This window comes from Pelophylax lessonae, assembly GCF_965119305.1.
Source record: "Pelophylax lessonae genome assembly, chromosome: 4".
NCBI lineage: Eukaryota > Metazoa > Chordata > Amphibia > Anura > Ranidae > Pelophylax > Pelophylax lessonae.
Window position 1 is genome coordinate 497,282,853 of NC_138771.1, and position 23,762 is coordinate 497,306,614.

The window sequence follows — 23,762 nt, forward strand, 5'->3', positions numbered from 1 at the left end:
CAAAGAATGCGTAGCCAAAGGACATTGAAAGAAAACTGCCAAGGCCAAACCTGGCCCTTGATGGTACCCAAGGTCAGATGCTACTCAACACCTCGCTGGAGGAAAGCCAAACTCTGAATCACCGAAAATGAGCAGGGGTGAACCCAAGAGATTCACAACCGCAAAGTACACTCAAAAGTGATGGTACAGTAAATCTTCCTAGAAGTAGATTTACTAGCCTGCAGCAACGTGGGAATCACAGATTCAGACAACCCTCTATCCTTTAGCACCAGGCTTCCGACAGCCAAGCCGTTAAGCCAGAGACTGTAAGGCAAGATGGAAGATTGGCCCTTGGGCCAACAGATCTCCTCTAAGAGAAAGTCTCCAAAGAGCATCTGTGACCAACCGTATTAGATCTGCATACAAAGACCAGTCTAGAGCCACTAAGATAGCCGGAATCCCTTCTGTCTTGAACCTACGCTGGAATCTTGGCAGAAGTTCTAGAAGAGGAAAGACGTATACTGGCCCCAAAGGAGGGACACTTCTTGTGCTAGCCACTGCACCAGCTTGAGCTGCACTTATTCGGGATATAAATTACTTTGGTCCAAAATAGATCTGTACAGATCTGTGAAAAACAGCTCAAAAGAACCAAGGGGAGTAAAATCGTCTGTTTCCACCTGAATTCCAGGTTGGCAAGTGAATGGGGGGGGGGGGAAGTACAGGCGCTGCAGAAGTGGTGGGCTCCCAATCAGCATTTGCAAGAGCATCAGGAAGGACACTATGGGCTCTACGGGCCTGTCTTCTAATTAGTGGTGGCTGCGGGACACTACTTGTGCTAGCCACTGCACCAGCTTGAACTGCACTTATGGGGCTCGCCACATCAAGTGTTACTGCATTGTTTGCCAGTTCATCAGAAGGTTGAGTGACACTAGTACTGTCACTCTGCTGCATACGAGAACCCTGTGATTGTTGCACCCCAGCAACAGAATAACGGGGTCGGGTACGCCTGACCTTAGCAGGGACCGCTACTACATCATCAGAGCTATCTGTGAGGGTGCCGCTGCTCTTTACAGGTTCAAATACTGAGCCTGATTCAGACAGTGAGACTTTCCCATCGCTCTCATCTGTCACGCTCAGCTTCGCGTAGGCCTCTTCACTAGTGTACCTCTGTTTGGACTTTTTGGCCAATAAATTTATAGGTACCCAGTATGACTCAAAGGTAAAAAAGCACCTGGTTGTCAAGGACTGTTTGAACCGCTACCAAAAAATGTAACTACCAGTGTTAGCAGAGATCAGGCCTGACTCTGCTAACACTGCAGTTAAGTGTGCTGTATATTTGAAGTGACAGTATTCTGCTGATACTGCACTTCTTAAGGGAATGGGCGGAGGGGCTAAACGCAGGTTCTGGCAGGTTTTGGGGCTGATCCTGCTAACACTGCGTTTTGGGAACACTATACTAAACTATTGGGGACAGTAGTATAGTTCTGATCAGATCAAAGATATTGCTCTGTTTAGACACTATACTAGTAATGGAGGTGTTTAGTGTGTGTGTCACTGGCAATCAAAGAGTTAAAATGTATTACTTAATATGCGGCGGGCAATTGGACGCTATACTGTATTGACGCTAACGTTAACGCTAACTGATGTCACTTGTGACACTAATACAGTGATCTGAAAAAATATCTGTACATTAGAATAGTGACACTGTGACAGGGCAATGATGGGGTTAAATGGGGGTGATCAAGGGGTTAAATCTTTATTAGGGTACGTATGGCGGGTACCCTAAACCTATCTGGGACAGAAACTAACTACCACTGTCTCTCACACTAATTGAAGTCACAAGTGACACTAATACAGTGATCAGTAAATTATCTATATACTGCAAATAGTGTACACTGTGAAAGGGAGTGAAAGGGTTAACTGGGGGGGTGATTAGGGGTTTAAATGTGTGTGCCTATGTGTACTGGTGTCAGTGTAGTGCTTGTGGACAGTTGATGTTCTCTTCTCTCACGCTGGAACCGAAAAGGGCTCCACGAGAGAAGATTGCAGCATTTCCTGTGCCTGTGTTTACATTACACAGGCACAGGACGTTCTGCAATTGGTCAGAACTGATCACCAGGTCCAGGCCAAAAATCATTGGCCTGGACCTGATGACTGATCGGTTCTGAACCGAATCAGAACATCGCGGGGACGGCAAGCGTCCCCTAGCCCCGTGCGTGACCGACATACAGTTAAGTAGGTTCGCACAGCCGAGCCACCTTGCCGCAGTAAAACTGCGATGAATGGTCGGCAACTGGTTAAAGTCTGACCGATATTTCAGAGCAAAGTCAGATCGGAGTTGTGGGACTTTCATGGCAGAGCAGTGTGAACCCAGCCTAAGTTGATGTTATTAGTTTTTTGCAGGCAAAAGAAAGCATTTCCTCAGTCTCCTTTCCTTTAGTGAACAGACTGCAACATTTTAACTGTAGCAAGTCCCAAGGTGACAGACTGCAGCAGGAGCTGATCTATGTCACACACTTCTAAAACGCAGGCAAGAACTACACAGGCACCAGGATTTACATGATTGTGTCATCTCTGATCGGACATCTCAGGCCAGAAAGTAGGCGGTGACCTTGGATGAAATTGAATAGAGATGGCTCTGATAAAAGATGGAGCTATACTTTTGCTGTATATTGTAACATTTCAGAAGTATGATCATGTAGACCTGTAAAAATACTAAAAGGTCTACTTTAAGCTGTGGATAGAAGAAACTCCTTATAATTGTGGTTGAGCAGTGAAATAAAAAAAGGATTCTTTCTTGTTAGGGCAGCAGAGTTGTAGATCAAGTAGAGGTTAATTATACAGCACTCAAAATGAAAAGTGGTTAAAAAAAAAAATAGTAAAAAGGTAAAAATACAAATACTCTTCTTCCTCTTTTTATACTAACTTTCATAATCCGTAGCTTTTGAAAACCCCTTATCTGGGACTTTGAGAGAAATCAAGTGACAGCTGTAATACTATCTATCCGCATAGCAAAAAGTGTACCCTGACCGCAGAGTCATAAGGTTACAGAAGCTTTTCCTCCTGAGGTCAGGGGTTAAAACTCAGTAGAGAGAATATAACACTTCACTGTGGGAGTCAACTGGAATAAATGAGACTTTGTACACTCTGCTTCAACCACCATTTAAGTGTTCATTAGAGACCAGCAATATAGAGGAAAACTGAAACTGCAGCCTGTCCATCCAACAGAGAATGGTGACATCACTTAAGCCTTTGTACACACAATAAGAATATCCTATGAACGATCGTCCGTTTTTTTTGCATGTTAGTTTCATATCGAAAACAAAGAAATTACCAAACATATGAAAATTCTCATACAGCAGAATACAACTTCAGAAGTGATGTAATGTGGTGTATTGTATTATAATGTATTCTTTCTTTTCCGAGCATGTGTTGTCTTTTTCTTTCAATTTTTTTCGGATAAATACCTTATTGATTAAACGAAAATCGTACGATGTGGTATCATATGAAAAAAATGTTCAGGTTTGTCCCTTCAGATAATTTCAGATGGAACTGTCGTGATTGGCTCTCAAAAGCGATCAGAACTAACAGAATATCGTATGATCGCTTCAAAAGTGGTATTTTTTTGTACGATTTTGTGACCATGTATACTAGGCATAAGAATGTAGCTTTTCCATTCAACAGAGATCAGTGACCTCAGTGAGAATCGCAGCCTATTATTTAACTGCTTGCCGACCGCAATACGTATATATATATATATATATATATATATATATATATATATATATATACATACATACATACACACAGTGGGTACGGAAAGTATTCAGACCCCCTTAAATTTTTCACTCTTTGTTATATTGCAGCCATTTGCTAACATCATTTAGGTTCATTCTTCTTCCTCATGAATGTACACATAGCACCCCATACTGACAGAAAAACACAGAATTGTTGACATTGTTGCAGATTTATTAAAAAAGAAAAACTGAAATATCACATGGTCCTAAGTATTCAGACCCTTTGCTCAGTATTTAGTAGAAGCCCCTTTTGATCTAATACAGCCAGGAGTCTTTTTGGGAAAGACGCAACAAGTCTTTCACACCTGGATTTGGGGATCCTCTGCCATTCCTCCTTGCAGATCCTCTCCAGTTCTGTCAGGTTGGATGGTAAACGTTGGTGGACAGCCATTTTTAGGTCTCTCCAGAGATGCTCAATTGGGTTTAAGTCAGGGCTCTGGCTGGGCCATTCAAGAACAGTCACGGAGTTGTTGTGAAGCCACTCCTTTGTTATTTTAGCTGTGTGCTTAGGGTCATTGTCTTGTTGGAAGGTAAACCTTCGGCCCAGTCTGAGGTCCAGAGCACTGGAGAAGGTTTTTGTCCAGGATATCCCTGTACTTGGCCGCATTCATCTTTCCCTCGATTGCAACCAGTCGTCCTGTCCCTGCAGCTGAAAAACACCCCCACAGCATGATGCTGCCACCACCATGCTTCACTGTTGGGACTGTATTGGACAGGTGATGAGCAGTGCCTGGTTTTCTCCACACATACCGCTTAGAATTAAGGCCAAAAAGTTCTATTTTGGTCTCATCAGACCAGAGAATCTTATTTCTCACCATCTTGGAGTCCTTCAGGTGTTTTTTTAGCAAACTCCATGCGGGCTTTCATGTGTCTTACACTGAGGAGAGGCTTCCGTCGGGCCACTCTGCCATAAAGCCCCGACTGGTGGAGGGCTGCAGTGATGGTTGACTTTCTACAACTTTCTCCCATCTCCTGACTGCATCGCTGGAGCTCAGCCACAGTGATCTTTGGGTTCTTCTTTACCTCTCTCACCAAGGCTCTTCTCCCCCGATAGCTCAGTTTGGCCGGACGGCCAGCTCTAGGAAGGGTTCTGGTCGTCCCAAACGTCTTCCATTTGAGGATTATGGAGGCTACTGTGCTCTTAGGAACCTTAAGTGCAGCAGAAATCTTTTTGTAACCTTGGCCAGATCTGTGCCTTGCCACAATTCTGTCTCTGAGCTCTTCAGGCAGTTCCTTTGACCTCATGATTCTCATTTGCTCTGACATGCATTGTGATCTGGAAGGTCTTATATAGACAGGTGTGTGGCTTTCCTAATCAAGTCCAATCAGTATAATCAAACACAGCTGGACTCAAATGAAGGTGTAGAACCATCTCAAGGATGATCAGAAGAAATGGAAAGCACCTGAGTTAAATATATGAGTGTCACAGCAAAGGGTCTGAATACTTAGGACCATGTGATATTTCAGTTTTTCTTTTTTAATAAATCTGCAACAATGTCAACAATTCTGTGTTTTTCTGTCAGTATGGGGTGCTATGTGTACATTCATGAGGAAGAAGAATGAACTTAAATGATTTTAGCAAATGGCTGCAATATAACAAAGAGTGAAAAATTTAAGGGGGTCTGAATACTTTCCGTACCCACTGTATATATATATATATATATATATATATATATATATATATATATATATATATATACATACATATATATATATATATACATACATATATATATATATATACATACATATATATATATATATATACATATATATATATATATATATATATATATATATATAGTGCAGTTTGCAAGTGGTTTACCGGGACTATGGCTGAAGATACCATTTTTGTCTGCAGCCGGCTGGCTGCTTTCTCATGAAACTGGTCTGAGTGGCTCAAACCGCTGGGCCCTTTTCCTAAGCAGCGGGCGGGGATGCCCCCTCCCCAACAATTACTGATGCTTCTCAGGCTTACTGCTACCGCCGCTTCGCCCGAGAAATGATCCGATGGTGCAGCTGTCTGCTCCCATAGGTGATTAAAGGGTAAACTCTTTTGATCGACTCTATGGCATTGGAAGACTGGAGTGATGTCATGAAGTCACTTCTCATCCAGGCTGGAAGAAAAAGAAAAAAAAAAATTAAAGCACAAGATCAAAAACCATTTTTTTTTTTTTGATCTTTTGCTTTGAAAAGTAAAAAAGAAATTTGGGGTCTTTTTGACTCTTCTTAAATGAACAGTGTAAAAATAAAAAATAAGAAGTAAAATAAATAAGAAAAAAAAAATGTATAGCGCCCCCATCTCTTCGTGCTCGTGCACAGAAGCATATGTAAGTTGCGCATGCATTTGTAAACGGTGTTCGAATCACACATTGGAGGTATCGCTGTGAACGGTAGATCGAGGGCAATAATTCTAGTGCTAGACATCCTCTGTAACTTTAAACAGGTAATTTGTAAAAGCGTTTAAAGCGCCGCTTATGCAAAACCACTGCGCAAATACCACATGACATAAAAAATTTCAACGATCACCGTTTTATTCCCTAGGGTCTCTGCTTGCTAAGAAACAACAAAAAAAAAATGTACGTTGTTTAGGGATTATAAGACATTTTCTAGAAAAAAATACTGATTTAAACTTGTAAACAAAAATTTACAGAAAAAGCCTGGTCAGCAAGTGATTAAAGACCGGTAACATCACTGAGAATGCAGTCTAACTATTCACTAGAGTGCAGTGACATCACTGAGAATGCAGCCTATCCATTCACCAGAGACTTTTGACTTTGCTGAGAATGCAGCCAATCCATTCAGAGCAGGATAATGACATCACTGAGAAGACAGTCTATCAATTCACTGGTGACATCATTGAGAATGTAGCCTTTACATTTACTGGTGAGAAAACACAGATGCCAATCCAAGTGCAGCATGAAGGGTTTATTGGGTGTAACACAGAGCATGGTACTCACAAACATAGGTGATATAAAGCGTGATCCATGATGTCCATAGAATGAAAAATGTCAATCCAGTGCTCCCGCAGTCTTTGCCGGTGGTTTTTTATTAATTATTATTTATTTTTATCATTGTTACTTTTCATTTTTCATTGTTACTTTTTATTCCAATGTGTGGATTAACTAACTTTTAATCATGGATTTTTAAGATTTTTAAGACTCCCAATATATGCATTTATTTATAGGAAAACTTTGGTACCTGTATGTTTATAGAATTTGTTGCCATAGGGATGTAGATCACATTGTCTTTATTCAGAGAAACCGCGGGTTCTTAGGACCCAGCGGCTTCTGACCAGCTCTATATAAATCCCCTATCCAAAATGGTGCCGTATAGGCCTGAGGAAGGAGCGCATGCTCCGCAAACGCGTCGCCTTCGCCATCACGTCATATTCGGGAAGTGACGTAAGGAGGAAGCCACCGTGCGTTCCAGGACCCAGGAAGTGCCGGTAACAACCGGCAAAGACTGCGGGAGCCGTGACCGCTGGAGGCCATCCTGAATACAGCACTGGATTGCCGTTTTTCATTCTATTAACATCATGGATCACGCTTTATATCACCTATGCTTGTGAGTACCATACACTGTGTTACACCCAATAAACCCTTCATGCTGCACTTAGATTGGTGCCTGTGTTCTCTCTACAGTCATTTTCAAGTTCCCTCTTCTTGCTTTCCACAAGAGCTGCCTCTCGAGTGAACTGTGCATGGACAGTTTTATATGGACCTTTGATTTTAGTTTACTTACGGACTTTTATTAATAGTCAATTGTCCTTTTTATTGTTAAGTATTATTACTATTATTATCCCTTTCTATGGAACCGGTGGGTCCTTGATTCTTTCCTTTTGCGCCAGTATAATGTTTTTTATCCATTTACTGGTGACATTACTGAGAATTTAGCCTATCCAATCAATATGGCCAAGTGACATCACCATGTATGCAGTGTTCAATCACTAGAGATCATTGACATCAATGATAAAAAATTCTACACTGAGGATTTACAACCACTTCTGGGATAATAAATCAGTATAAAGAACAATGATTGGTTACTATGGGTTACTGCACCTTTAATTGGGAATGTACTGATACCAGTTTAAGACGGAGTACGAGTATCATTACTTTTTCTCAAGTACTCGCCAATACCAATTACGGAAACCTATTTTTAGCGTCACGTTTATTTAGGCTTATAACCGTTTATAATGATGAAAAACAACTTTGTTTAGCGGTTCAGGTGCGAATTGTCATAGTGTATGACAATGGAAATCGTACCTGAACTGGGCTCTAAATCGTACCAGACTCTTTTTAAAAATGTGCTGCAGCCGGCCTGCAGATATGCGAACTGGCTCCATTGAAGAAGCTGCAGGTTCACATCATGCGAATCAGATGCAGATCAAAATGCATCTAATTCACATACATGTGAGCCGGGTCAGTGTTGGAGCATTTACACGAGTACAAGTACACGTGAAAATGCTTAGTATTGGCATAGATTCCCGTATCGGTGCAGCGCTACCTTTCATAGTCACTGAACTTATAAAAAAGATTTCTTTTTTACACCTCGCTGACAGAAAGGCAGACGGACTCCTGGTTCAGCTCCATTTACATTCAGCTCTGCAGATTTTACTCCTTGGTGTCTCCACGCCTCATTAATACAAGAATCCCTCCAGCCGTCACACAAGGCTGCAATATTATAATAATTTGTGGCTTGGAAGAGACTTGCAACTAATAATTTGTAGCCCTGGCCAAAAAACTGCCACTGAACGCTGAGGAGGACTGAGAGGGGGGATTATTAGAAATCCTGTAAATGGATGTAAGCGTTGAACCGGGTGCCGAGTCAGCTGAGAAACACGTTCAGAGTCAAACGCTTGTAGTGTATCAACACACGGTGTGGAGACTACTACATCACAAACTGAAACATTACAGCATAGAACCCCCAGCCGTTTACGGAAAAGCTGCAAAAAAAGAGACACCATATTTTGCCCTTTCCCAATATGCCACTAGCCAAATAGACCAATATGTATTTGGCAATTTACTTTATCCATAGAAAACTAAATACATACAGATAACACCTTTTATAATATACGAAAATAAACAACAAAACCTATACTGGTGCATGGACTGAACAATGCCTGTACTGAAGAAAATATATAAAACTTCCCATATTTTGAAAAAAGCTGGATGCCTCGCTGCCACCCTTGGCTTCATTGTTTTGTGAGTCACTGTACAATTATGCAGAACTGAATTTTTACTTTGCTGTTGTATCCTCTTTCCAGGTCAATGACTCGGATACTTAAAACAAAGACAGCCCAGTAAGTAGCATTTTCAGAAGAAGCTCCACAAAAGCAGTGTATCTTTATTAAAAGCAGCAATATTTATTATTCAAGTGGAGTGCTACTTCTGGACCAGAAGATTTTCCCCCTTAATGACCAGGCCATATTTTGCGAGTCGGAACTGCGTTACTTTAACGGACAATTGCGTGGTCATGCGACGCTGTACCCAAATAAAATTGATGTCCTTTTTTTTTTCCCCACAAATAGAGCTTTCTTTTGGTGGTATTTTATTACCTCTGCGATTTTTAGTTTTTGCGCTATAAACAAAAATGAGCAACAATTCTGGCAACAAACAGCTGACCGTTCTCTCTCAGCGGGGAGACATCGCGGATGGCAGGCGGCAATCGGAGCCGCCTGCCCCATGCATCGGAGTCCCCACTGCCAAGTGGGGGTGAAAGCGTGCGACCAACGTAGCCCTACGTCGTTTCGCGCAGGAGGGCCAGCCTGCCGCAGTAAATATGCGGTTAGCAGTCCGGAAGTGGTTATGCTGTTTTTCATGTCTGTAAAAAAATGACTGTAAATAAACAGACTTTTTACTCAAAACCTTTAAAGTTCATTAAAATGTTAATGAAATCATTAAATAAAACTTGTTTTTCAACACATACCTTATTTGAGGCCCAGAAACATCCTCCCTGAGTCCCTGTGCGTCTTTATGCATTACAGGCAGATCATGGCTGGAGGAAGTGGCCAGCATGGTGCTTTACTTAACTTCCTGAAAACTTCACAGCACTCTAAGGCAGATTATGTGATTTTCTTTGCAGGAAAGAAAATTGCTCAATTCCCCAATCAACACAGTCAGTGTTGATAGGGGAATCCCTCTCGCGGAGCAATTGTTTTAACCCGGAACATAGGGGTGGGGGCGTGAGGAGCACCACTACCAACAGAGCACAGTGATTACTGGTAGTGGCTTTATCTGCTGGCAATAATTAGATGCTACAAGTCCGATATGCTGGTTGTATCGAAGTCGATCAATGGATTGACCTGAGTACAATCAGCTTGCCCATGGATCAAATCTCGGACAGTCCCTGCTGAACTGGCCAAGATTCTGTCCGTCTTTGGCTGGGTTTACTCAGTACTCCTCTTAAGAGTGCTCAGCCCTGATACAAGAAGGGGGCTTGATGGGTGGGTGTAAGTAAAAAGCAGTGGGTGTTCCTAGGTAGGCTACATTTGCATACAGAGCACTCTATGTGAAGCCCACAGGTGATACCGAATCTCCATAATTGGAAGAACTCAAATCTGATGAATGAAAGGGTAGGGTCTGAGTCAATAAGGCTGGAGAGGAAAGAAACATGATTCTGAATGCCCTCCAGCAAGGAAATGAGATAGGCTCCATCTACCCTGCTGCAGCTCACAGTGTGCAATGAAATAAGAGTAAGCATCTTTAGTACAGGAGAGGAGGCTGTACAAGTGGCTGAAGGGAAGACTTGAGTGTGGCTTTGAAGTGTAAAAACAGGCAGTTTTTTTTTGGATAGAGTGAGGATTGTTAGAGCGCTGACAATTTTTTTGCTGACCGTTTCTTATAAAAGAGATTTCCCTTCACTTTCTATCCCACAGACACAGCAGGAAGTGACAGGAAGTATCTCCAGTTATGAGAAATCCCTTCCTAAACAGTTTTATTGAAACAGGTCTCCCCATTGGAAGAATTCCCAGCTCCTTTTCCACTGACAACTCAAAAATGTTCTGATCACTTTCTGTCCTTCCCCCAACTAATCCAAAATGTAATACAAAGCTTTGCCTTTAGATTCACTCAAAAAAATATTTATATCTTTGGGTTATCAGTGCCCAGGTTTTTGGTCTGCCAACGAGCAGAGAGGACTAGAACTTCGCTGTCAGTATGTGTCATAAGGCCTGACATGGAGGGCATGCAACACAGTCAAGAATCTCCTTCCTATCTTTCAGTGCTCCGTACTAGTGACCATTATTACATACCAGGCTACACTACAGACCCAATGTTGGGCCTGTATGCTTGGCTTTTTAGAAACATCAATGTGAACACTTTTGCCATTAAACAGGGATTAGGGAATTGGAAAAAAAAGTGATCCTTACTTCATCTCCAGCACCTCCTCCAGGTGTTTGCGGCGTTCGGCACGCAAGCTGGTTAAGTGGATCTCCTTCTCGGCCAGTGACTGCTGAGTGGAGGACAATTTGGCTTTCATGGATTCCAGTTCCTGCTTTACCTTCTCCATTGCCATCATCAGCTCCTCCACCTTACAAAAGACAAGATTCATGCTAATTATAAGAGTAAGCCATGATTTTGTTACCTTAGTGCTCACTATCCCTATTACACCACCAAATTGGCCAACCTTTTTAAAGGATACTTGGCCATTCACATCAGTTTCTGTCCAGGATAATGTTTTGTTCTAATGTCTGCTCCACACTCGTACATGCTCTCCAAGGCCTATTTCAGTTTAAACAAGTGAAGCCCACCAATTTGCTTTTTGACTGTATGAAGAAGACCCAAAAATTACATACAAATGAAGGCAGACAGAGCTCTGGTAGCAAATGGACACTGCTGACCACTAAGCCCCCTAAGAGCCAGCTGCTGAGAAAGTTTTAATATATTCGTACAAAAAGTTTCTACCTAAAAATATATATCGGACATCGACACAGTATCAAGCCCAACTCTGGGCACAATAATAGTAAGCAGCCCCGGCCATGCAGGCTTTAATAACGCATCTGGCAAATCTGTTACTTTACATGCTGGGATTAGCACGGCTCACGCTGTACCTCCAGGCCGTGAGGATGTAAACGCTGCAGGCCTCAAAGACCACAACACTGCTGTCGTGTTTCTGCCTCCTTCTCCTCTAGGCCATTCATGAAACACAGAGCCCCATGCTTCATTATGCAAACAATAAGGAGGAGATGGCGTCAGAAACAAATGATGGTGGTATCTCCAAGACATAGCGGGAGGTTCTATGTAGTTAACATAGGAAAATTGGGCAGAGCTGATAATACTTCCTAGATAACACTGCAGAAAGTACAGGAGGTCAGAAGCTCACTGGATTCGTGACAAATACTTTTTTGCCTGTTTTGGGAAGACATAAACCACTTTAATTGTATAATTATCAAACCAAAGGGAGCAAAAAAAAAAGGGAAGGTTCTTGTTAGGGTCTACATACACTTTATTTAAAATGCAACAAAACTAGACATAAAAGTGGCGCTTAATGCAAACCTAAAACGTGACCCTGTTAAATTTTAATTGTGGTCAAACACATTATGTAGCCAAAATGATGACAACTTCTACTTCCTGGTTCAGGTGTGGAGTGTTTACCAGTATCACCTGCCTAATTTCTGGCCAACAAATCCAAACAATTCGATTGGTGAGTCACTGTTTAATAAGCAGAAGTGAGACACAGGAAGTTGTAACGTTCCTGTTGAGGTGTATGTCCAATTAAATATTTTCTGTGGTGCAGTAATGAGAGACATTAATTCTGATTAACGTACTAGGGCAGTGCCTCCGGTTGTCGCCTGCAGCAAGCATGGTAGTATGATACGAAAAAAGGTCATGTGCGAGATAAGGCATGTTAAATTGCATTGGCGGCCCTATTCATTTTGTATGGACTGTCTTAACCCAACAGAAGTCAACATGTGATGTTAACATGCATTAACACACAACAAAGAAGTAAACTGCCCCTTACAACCTTGGTGACAATAGTTTTACCAGACAGGCTATTAAAAAAAAAAAAAAAAAACTAAAAGCAATATACACAGAAATAAAAATATTTAATTTTTAGAAAAGTAGGAGAAGGCTACTGTAGATCCCCTGCCAGATTTTTATTTTTGTCTGTGTCCGTTATTGCATATTGCCCCCATTTCCTGTTTAGTGAAATGGTTTCAGTGTAAGAGCAAGAAAGCAAGTATCACTTGAAGGCTACATTCACACCTAAGCGTCACATTTTCAGGTGCATTTTTGCAGCTTTTGTCAGGCTTTTTTAAGATATTTTTCAACTAAAAGGTGTGGAGTGCTGCTGAAAATGGGCTGGAGAGTTGCGGTTTGAACAGAAAATGCTCCAAAAAACGTTAGAAAGAACCCTAGAAGATAGCAAATGTTGCACTTTTCAGGCGTTTCCATTGAAGTCTGTGTGGAAAAAATTTTGCCTGAAAAGTTGCTCGCATACTTTTTTGAGCATCAGGCGTTTTGCTAAAAGTGACAGGACGCTCACATGTGAACAAGGGCAATTGAAAACAATAGTTTTTTACTGTACATAAAACAAGTCAGGTATCATAGTTGGATACATGGAACTTTATTTTATTATGATTAAAAAAAAAACTTAGTTATACGACCCCTTCTGTTTGGGGATTGAGAAGGTGGGTGGGGGGTTATTGGGGAAGACGGCTAATGCTGGCCATATGGATTTTCGTTTGGAAATTATCATTTTAAGAAAATTTGTTTGATTTTCAAATCGTTAGCGGGCTCAAATCGATGTCCGTTTTCAACTGTGGTGATGGGAAAATTCGAAGGGGCAGAAAGGGAAACTTTTCTCGGTCAATTAATTTTCGGGCAGTGTATGTTGTTATTGCTCAGAAATTACATTTGTTTTAAAATTGAATGTTAAAAAGCAAAAGACATTTTTGCAACCACAATTGTCCATTCATCGAATGTTCAAAGAATTTTCGTACGAATGTTCTTACGAACATTCCCGTCCAAAAATCTGTACGTGTATCGCCAGCATTAGTACTGTACACATTCCAAGCTGTGACAGTTCACTAACAGTGTTAAACTGCAGCTGGAATAAATAGCCCACATTCAATACTGGCAAATTATTTTTCAAACTTAGCAAAGGTTGTTGCCCTTATCATTTGGCTTGAAAGGAATATCTCAGTCGGGTCTGTAGTCGACCAACTCCAGTTAGATTTTTTTTTGTACCTGAATAAACAAAAACCAGACACATTTTGCACTCGACGCAGCTTCTTATTATAAAAGATGTGTGCCTGAATGCCTGAGCAGAAAGAGAATTACATTAAAGTATTACTGAATTGGAAAAGAAAAAAAAAAAAAAAAGATCAGATGAAACTGTTTGAAGGTGAAAAAGTCAGGAGTAGCTGGACTCCCTCTACGTGCCAGGTTTCTTGAACTCTAGAGTAGCTGCAAAGTTTATGCACTGCGCCTGACCACCTCAGCGGCTCGAGAGGGGAGAGAAGGCCTTAACAGACGGACCAAGAACAAGAGTGTGATTCACGGGAGCCATAATAACCCCCTGATTATGAGGTAATTATAATTACAGAGGACTTTGGTTTCTACACGCCAAGGTCACCCAGTGAATAAGAGCTCAGTCTATAAAAGTGAACGCATTGTGAGCGACACGTCCTTTTTCCACGCAGCCCGGCAGCTTCCCACCAGCGCCCCTCACTTATCCCCGGATCGAGGTGGGATAAGACGACGCCGGATGATTTCAGCCTGGCCGCCTACTGGGAAGCCAGTAGAGGATCTAAGAAAGATAGACAGGGACAGAGCATGGACTGTCTTCCCAACCAGTGGTCATCTGGGTTTCTATCTGACCTCATCGATTTAATTACATGGGACGTCTGAAGCAGGTGGAACGCAGGACCCGCTCTGAGAGCTCGTCGGACGTGACAGGGTGCGGCTGCCTGTAGACGCCCAGAATTCGTGTTTCCATGTACAGTACAGAAACCGAGAAAAGACAGACAGCCTTGCAAATGGCTAAAAATAACCTCGCAGAAAATTTTTTTTTTTGAAATTTTAACTCAAATTTTCCAAACATGGATTCTGTAATTTTTTAAATATAATATCTAAAGCTGAAACTTTTTTTTTTTCATCTTGGGTGAAGTAGGCGTAAGTGTAGCTTTTCAATCCGTGTACCACTAGGTATATTTTCTTTTATTTCCTGCTTTGTAAACCCAACAGGAAATTAGAAGAAATCTTTCCCAGGAAATTTCCTCAAACTGTTGTCATCAGAATAGGTGTCTCTACTGAAAATTCTCCGCTAACGGTTTTGATGACAATTGAAAATTTGGGACTTCACAATCAGCTCTGCTGTCTGTCTATTGACACTAGCCCCCACGAGTGCGCCTTTCCAAGGGGGCACTCAACAGGGAAGAGGGGGAGCCAGGAATACTGGTGGGGGACCCCAGTAGAGGAGGATCAGGGCTGCTCTATGCAAGAACACTGCCATGTTTGGTATTTTAAAAAAATATTGTCCAAAAGGTATACAATGACTTTATTGTGCGTTGTGTTAAAGAAATCTATTCATTTTGAATGGGCCGCAATGCACAGGAAAGGGCCAAAAAGAGGTCCATTTTGGAATCTATTGACCGGAGTCGGTTCCTCCTTAGTGCATTGTTTATGCTCGAATGCTGGTAAGACTTGTAAGAGCAACATTTTAAATAAATATTGTAACATTTAAATGGGACTTCACTTTGGTCCGCTTCTCTGTTCCATTCTTATGTCTATGACGGGTGAGACTGGCAGGCTGGGCTGGAAACTGCTGATCTTGCTTGGGTGGACAAGAGTTTTGAGAGGCTCATCCAAAAATGTGTGACTGGCTGGAGTCAGTTAAGAACAATTTGGGGGATTGTATCAACTAAGGCTTGTGTTGATCACCTTTTTGGGGTCACGATCTTCCGGTAAGCCTCCTGTTTGTCACACTAGGGTGATGTGACCTCTCCCTGGATGCCTGGACATCTCTTGTATTTTCTTCTTCTGGTAACATCTCTGCATCCATTTCAAAAGGATTGTTTCTCTACTACTGCACACCATTTGACTTGAAACCACTATTTATACTCCACTGAGAAGGACTTTATTGTTATATGTATTTGGAGTTTTTTTTTTTAGTTTATTCATTGTACACATAAGCAATTCAATATATTTTGCTCTTTCTTTTCTTATTAAGCATGGGCACCCTAACTGGTCTGTAGCTACTAAGCCCCATACACAACAAACTGTGATTCACTGTGTGTTTTGACACCTTTCTATTGGAACCAGCATTAACTTCCTCAGCAATTTGAGCTACAGTAGCTCTTTTATTGAATCAGACTATGAGCCATGAGCCAGCCTTTGCCCCCCACATGCATCAATGAGCCCTGGCCTCCTTTGACCCTGTCACCGGTTTTCCTTCCTTGGACCACTTTTGGTAGGGCCTGACCACTGCAGATTGGGAACATTCCACAACAGTCGCAGTTTTGGAGTTGCTCTGACCCAGTCGTTTAGACACTACAATTTGCCCCTTGTCAGTTGCTAAATCCTTACGCCTGCCCTTTTTTTTTTTGCCTTCAACACATCAACTTCTGGGACAACACGTTCCCTTGCTGCCTAATGCTGTATATCCCACCCACTTTCAGATACCATTGTAACAAGATAATCAAAGTTATTCATTTTTTCTGATAGTGGTCAAAAAGGTATGGCTGATTGGTGTATAGGGAGACTTTAATTATTATATATTATATTATCATTAGGTTAGATTCCATGTTTCACCTCTACTTAACAACTCTGAGAAAGGGTGAAAGAGAAAGGAGCTTCTGAAAAACCATGCAAAGTAATGAACATTTAACCCTAACAGCCTTGCGACACATACAAGCTGTGGAAATATGAGGCTTACTTTAGCAACTTTTTTTTATTAGTATTATTATTAATGGCCTTAAAAGGGCAAATGAGGTTACAACATTGGCAGGAGGTGAAAAAGTCTGAAGGGAACCACCCGGTACTTGGATGATAGCTCAACAAGGGGAGGGGAGAAAAAGGAAATCTGCATTTGCTAAGTGTAAGAAGGAGTTTCAGGGAAATACTTAGACTGGTCATACGTCAGTACAATTTTGTTCAGAAAAAAATAATTGGCAGAATTTTTGTTAAATTATCTAATAGTTAATGGTGTCAAAAGGACAATTTTTTTTAAAGAGGTGAGAAAAAAAAAAAATTGAAGAAGGATGAAAAAATGTCGAGTCAAACCTAATTTTTTTAATTGATATACTGTATGCATTTTATTTTGATCAACTTTATTGTTTAAGTATAGATCTAAGTTTGTCCAAAGCATATTTGAATCCACATACTGTTGAACATATCATCTCTGCTGAATTGTATTCCAAAGATCAACTACTCTTTCGATAAAAAGAGAAATCTATATAAATTCCACATCTTGGGAGTACAATACAGGACACAGGCAACATATTCATACACCATGGTTTATAATTATGTACCTTAAGGTAAGATTTTGAGCACACACACCCCTGGGGCACCTCTTCTATAACCCTACCATACTTTGAGTCCCCAGTTTTGTAGCAAGCAATGCTGAGAAAACAAGGGAGGGTGGGATATGTCCCGTACTGTACTCCAAGAAATGGAATTAACAGAGAATTCTAAATTTCTTTTATCATAATGATACAGTACAGGAGGCAGGCAACATTGCAATATATTCATGCACCATAGGATGCCCCCAAGCAATAAATAGGAAGGGTGGTCAACAACTGGGCAAACAGAACTGTACCAATAGGCCCAAACAACAACAAAGGTAAAAAAAAAACCTATGTTTTGAAAAGCCCAGGAAACTCCTACAGATCTGGTGGAGTGTGTGCACAAGAGCCCCAGAGGAGGTTTTTGCTCAAGAGCATAACCTCTTGCAGTCAGATTCCATATCCACATCGTAATGGTGGATTTTGAAGTATGGTGCCTCGCTACAAGGATCCAAGGAGAGAACAAACAGGGAATATGCATTTCTGAGGGGAGCAGTAGCTTTTAAGCATACGCTAATTGCAAGGCAATGTAGAGAGGCTTCCTTTGGGTGATTAAGAGCAGGACACAAGGAGGCAGAACAATGTTCTCATTGATGTGGAGTGCTGAAACCACCTTTGGAAGAAAGGATGGTCTTGGGCGTAAGATTTATATTTGTAAAGTATGCAGAACGGCTCTTTAAAGTGGTTTTAAATGCAGACGTTTTTTTTTTTTTTAATCTTAATGCATTCTATGCAACCTTCTGTGTGCAGCAGCCCCCCCTCAGCCCCCCATGTTGATTCAGTGATGTTGCACGAGAGCCTCGGCTGTCCGGGGACTCTTCCTCCTCTTTGGCAGAGACAGCAGCAGGCACCTATGGCTCCTGCTGCTGTCAAAGTCAGTGAGCCAAGGAGGAGTGAGAGGAGGCAGGGCCGAGCCACGGCTCCGTGTCTGAAAGGACACACAGCGCAGCAGCTCCGCTCGGGTGCCCAATTAGCAAGCTGCTTTCTGTGGAGGCACTCGGCAGGAGGGAGGGGCCAGGAGCTCCAGTGAGGGACCCAAGAAGAGGAAAATCTGGGCTGCTCTGTGCACAACCACTGCACAGAGCAGGCAAGTATAACAAACAAGGCTTTAATATTACTTTAAATGAAAGCGCTGCTAGTTAAACACATCTGTCAATGTGATGGCTACTAAAAAGGCTGTTTTGCTAGAAAGAATCTCAAGGAGAATATCCCTGATGGGTTCAAAGCATGGCTTCTGCAAGGCACAGAGAACCAAATGAAAGTGGTTATAAACCCCTATATATAACCCACTGAAGTGACTACCCTCAGGTGGTACACAGAGATAAAACAAATCCTCCTACATAAGTTGTACCTGTTTATCTGCAGCCCTCTTTACTCTACAGCTTCCTAAAACACACAGATCAAAGCACTTTCTCAGTTCCAGCAGGTAGGGGATGGCGATATGATGTCACAACACAGAGCTGAGTGTAATCTGAGACCTGAGTGGAGACAAAAGACACATCCCACTTACACAGTCTCACAGAGAAACGTGCACAGCTAAGGCTGTCAAACATCCTTCTGTGTGCCGGGGGCTTCTCCCAAGAATCTGTGGTATCGGAATTACCTGCCAGCGACTCTTGCCTGCCAGGACCACTCTAAGGTCCTATGGAAGCATAGGGAGCTGTAAGGAGTGTCTGATGTGAGAAACAACCTAAATAAAGATTTTTCTAAGCGAATGTGATTCCAGAGGCTTTTGAAAAAGATTGGACAAGGCCAACATCTGCCCTTTAAGGGTGCTTAAAGCAAGGATCCAGTTAAGCCCTGCTTGTAGAAGGCCAGAACGCAAGGCACACAGTAATCTCTGTAACTGAACAGACTGTATTCACACCAGCTAAAATAAGATATTGTGATATTGTGATGTGTAAAACTTCCTGGAAATAGGTTTTCTTGCTTTTAGCAAGGTGGGAATCATTGACTCAGAAATCTCTCTATCTTTAGGACTTGGGTTTCAACACCCGTGCTGTTAAAGACAGAGTATGAAGCAGGATGGTATGGAGGACCTTGTGACAGCAGATCTGACCTTTTGGGAAGGGGCCATGGGCTGTCTGCTAGAAGCCTGAGTATGTCTTCAGGTGCTTCGGAGGCCATTTGGGGCTATTCAAATTACCCCTCTTCCTCTATTCCGTGTAGTAGAAAAGCCAGAATTCACACTAGGTACCAGGGAATTATCAGGGCATCTGAGGTCAGGGCTAGGATTGTGGCAACAATCAGAGGTAGCTTGTTGTTGAATCTGGAAACCAGGATGTCTACATCTGGAACCCCCATCTTTGGCATGTCAGATTGAACACATCTGGATGAAAAAAACATTCCACCAGCCAGTTGTCCACTCCTGGGATGTGGACCGCAGAAAAGGCTGGACAGTGAGATTCTGTCCACAAGAGAATCTTTTTTGCTTCCTTCAAGGCAGGCAGACTTCTCATGCTCCATTGGCGGTTGACATATGCCACTGTGGTGGCATTGTCTAAATGCATGCAAATTAGGTGTCCGTTTAGAATGGTGGTCCAGTGCTGCAGGGCTAACTTGACTGCTCTGAGCTCAAGGATGTTGATTGGAAGTTTGGTTTCCTCTCTTGATCATGTACCCTGGACTGCCAAGAAATTAAATAATCCTCCTCAGCCTGACAGACTAGCATGGTTGTAGGGGCTTTCCATTTCTTGAGGGTTTCATGAACAAGACTGGGCAAAAAAGGTACTGCCTTGAGAGAGATGACCATTAGGCCTAGAAGTATGAGCACTTAAGAGAAAAAAAAAAGAAAAACTTGCTTGTGACGTGTCTAGGATCAAACCTAAGTAGTCTAGGCAAAGGGAGGGCTGGAGAACAGTAAATGTATTACCCAGCCAAAGACCTAAAGCAGCTGAATGGTCTTGTGGGCATTTTCTGACAGTTGTAAGGGAGAGGAGTCCTTCAGGAGAAGGTAGTCTAGATAGTCTGACTTCTATGCCTTGAATTCTGAGAATGCTAAGCAAGGGTGCAAAGACCTTTGTGAACACCCTGGGAGCAGAGGGTAGGCCGAAAGGCAGTGCAACAAACTGGAAGTGTTTTTCTGCCACTGAACTGTAGAATGCACTTGTGAGGTGGATAAATGGGATCATACAGGTACACATCTTTGATGCTTATGATGCCATGTTTTCCCCTTGTCTCAGGGAGGTAATTACTGACCCTGAATATTATATATGAAACTTTGGAATTTTAAGAAATTTGTTAAAGGATTTTAAGACGGGGAAGGAATACCTTTGCTGGGCTTTGGTACCATTAACAGGTTTGAGTAGAATCCTTTGAACCTGTTTTTGGTGGTACTGGCACAACCACTCCCTGTGAGACAAGAGGTGGTTTCATGGCATTGCGCAAATCTAACTATCCTTGGGAACATTTTGGCAGATTTTTTAAAGAAAAAAGCAGTGAGGTGGAAGAGTCTTGAACTCTTTTGTACTCCTTGAAAACCACCGACTGAATCCATGGGTCTGGGACACTCAAAATTTAGCTCAGGTGCATCCTGTTTCCACTGATCATCCTTGAGATGATTCTACAACTTGATTGAAGTCCATCTGTTGTAAATTTAGCTGATTGGACATGATTTGGAAAGGGACACACCTGTCTATACAAGGTCCAACAGTTAACAGTGCATGTCAGAGCACAAATCGTACCATGAAGTCCAAAGAATTGTCTGCAGACCTCCGTGACGAGATTGTATGAAGGCACAGATCTGGGGACGGGTACAGCAACATTTCTGCAGCATTGAAGGTCCCAATGAGCAAAGTGGCCTCCATCATCCGTAAATGGAAGAAGTTTGGAACCACCAGGGCTCTTCCTAGAGCGAGCCACCTGGCCAAACTAGGTGATCGGGGCAGAAGTGCCTTAGTTGGGGAGGTGACCAAGAACCCAATGGCCACTCGGACAGTGTTTCTCTGTGAAGAGAGGAGAACCTTCTAAAAGAACAACCATCTTTGCAGCCTCCACCAATCAGGCCTGTACGGTAGAGTGCCCAAACATAAGCCACTCCTCAGTAAAAGGCACATGACAGACGGCCTGTAGTTTGCCAAAAGGCACCTGAAGGACTCTCAGGCCATGAGAAACACAATTCTCTGGTCTTGTCTGATGAAACAAAGATTGAACTCTTTGGCCTGAATGGCAAGCGTCATGTCTGGATGAAACCAGGCAACACTCATCACCTGGCCAATACCATCCCTACAGTGAAGCATGGTGGTGGCAGCATCATGCTGTGGGGATGTTTTTTAGCGGCAGGAACTGGAAGACTAGTCAGGATGGAGGGAAATATGAATGCAGCAATATACAGAGAAATCCTTGATGAAAATCTGAAGGTTCATCTTCCAACAGGACAACGACCCTAAGCACAAAGCCAAGATAACAAAGGAGTGGCTATAGGACAACTCTGTAAATGTCCTTGAGTGTCCCACCCAGGGCCCAGACTTGAATCTGATTGAACATCTCTGGAAAAATCTGAAAAAGGCTGTGCACCGACATCCAACCTGATGGAGCTTGCAAAGGAGAATGGAAGAAACTGCTCAAAAATAGGTGCCAAGCTTGTAGCATCATACTCAAAACATTTTGAGGCTGTATTCGGTGCCACAGGTGCTATAACAAAGTATTGAGCAAAGACTGTGAATACTTATGTACATGTCATTTTTTTAGTTTTTTATTTTCAATAAATTTGCATAGATTTCAAACAATCTTCTTTTATGTTGTCATTATGTGGTATTCTCTGTAAAATTTTGAGGAAAAAATGGATTTTTGACTAATCGTAAAATCCATTTCTCTGATGTTCATTGACGGACACAGCTCATGATAATCATAACAATTGGGTTATACTGCCCCCTACAGGAGTAGAACACTAGGCAGAACAAGAATCTGGCTATCCCTATGGGCAGTCCCAGGGGGTATACTCTCTCTCCCTGCTATAGGTACTCCGTTTTGTTACAAACAGTGTCAGAAGAATTACAAATCCACAGAGGGGTGGGTGCTGTGTCCGTCAATGAACGTCAGAGAAATGGAAGTCAAAATTCCAATTTTTTCTTTCGTTCATTGATGGACACAGCTTCTCATCTTAATAACCTTTGGGACGTCCCAAAACAGTGTTAAACATGAGGGGTGGGAACAGCAAAATAATTCCCAAGGCTAAACAGTTGCCAACCAGGCAACAGGAGCTCAACCAAAATCACTGGAGCCCACCTAAAAAAAACAATAAACCCTTGAAGAGGATCAGGTCCTCTAAACAGCAGTCTACAAAACCTTGCGGCCAAAAGAAGCATCCGCAGATGCTAACACATCCACTTTATAAAACTTGTTAAAGTGTGCACCGAGGACCAGGTGGCCACCTTGCAAACCTGTGTCACTGAAGCCTGATGACGGAAGGTCCAGGAGGCACTAAGCACTCTACTCCTAGTAGAGTGCACCTTGACACGGAAAGGAGGAACCTGACCCCTAATGGAATAGGCCTGAATCACTGTCTGTCTGATCCATCAGAAAATGGTCGCAGCAGAAGCGGCCAACCCTTTCCGAGGTCCATCCGTGAGTACAAATAGTGAGTCTGACTTCCTAAAAGACTCCGCAGCTGCCAGATACACCCTGATTGCCCGAGCCACATCCAGGGAATGCAAGGCAATTTCCTTAGGATGTTTAGGCCTGGGATATAGGAAAGGCAACACAATTTCTTCATTCAAATGGACTTGCAGTGCACATGTAGTGCAAAGTGGATTTGCCTTCAGTAAATAAACCCCAATATCTTTATTCAAATGAAAATCAGAGACAACCTTTGAAAGGAACGACGGATAGGGGCGAAGAACCACCTTATCTCAGTGAACCACCAGGTAAGGTGATCGACAAGACAACGCTGCCATCTCCGACACCCTGTCCGCAGCTGTAATAGCCACCAAAAAGGCCACCTTCTGGGATAACGTAAGCAGGGGAACCTCCCGAATATTTTCCAAGGGAGGTTTCTGGAGAACTGACAACCAAATTGAGGTCCCACGGCAGCAATGGAGACCGCACTGGAGGAGCCAAGTGTTGAACTCTCTCGGAGGAAAAGGGGAAACCCCAAGAGACTCACAGCACGCAATGTACTTCTTCCAAGTATGATTGTAAATCTTCCTAGAGGTAGATTTTCCAGCCTTTAACAGGAATCACCGACTCAAACAAACTTCTATCCTTCAGCACCTGGCTTCAACAGACAAGGCGTTGAAGCCAGCAACCATAAAGCAGGATGGAAGATTGACCCTTGGGACAGCAAACCTTCCCTGAGAGGAATTCTCCAAGGAGCATCGGCGACCAGCCGCACCAGATGGCCGTACCAAGACCAGCGAGGCCAGCCCCGAGCCACAAGAATGAGTCTGCGGCGTCGGCCAGAGGATCCCGAGACCGTCCCACAAACCTCTGGACCATCCTTGAAATGTGCACAGCAGTGAGGGCTGGAACGAATCAGTCTA

The 23,762-nt window shown here is 42.5% G+C and overlaps 1 protein-coding gene across 13 annotated transcripts in view; it reads right to left on the reverse strand.

Annotated features, from left to right (window-relative positions):
- The window catches only part of ERC1 (ELKS/RAB6-interacting/CAST family member 1), a 468,899-nt gene that overhangs the window by 116,100 nt on the left and 329,037 nt on the right, over nucleotides 1–23,762 (reverse strand). For all 13 annotated transcript variants that reach the window (XM_082255729.1, XM_082255727.1, XM_082255726.1 and 10 more), the window contains one exon: nucleotides 11,146–11,306. In XM_082255729.1, the coding sequence (XP_082111855.1) occupies nucleotides 11,146–11,306 (161 nt within the window). The remainder of the gene's footprint in view (nucleotides 1–11,145; nucleotides 11,307–23,762) is intronic.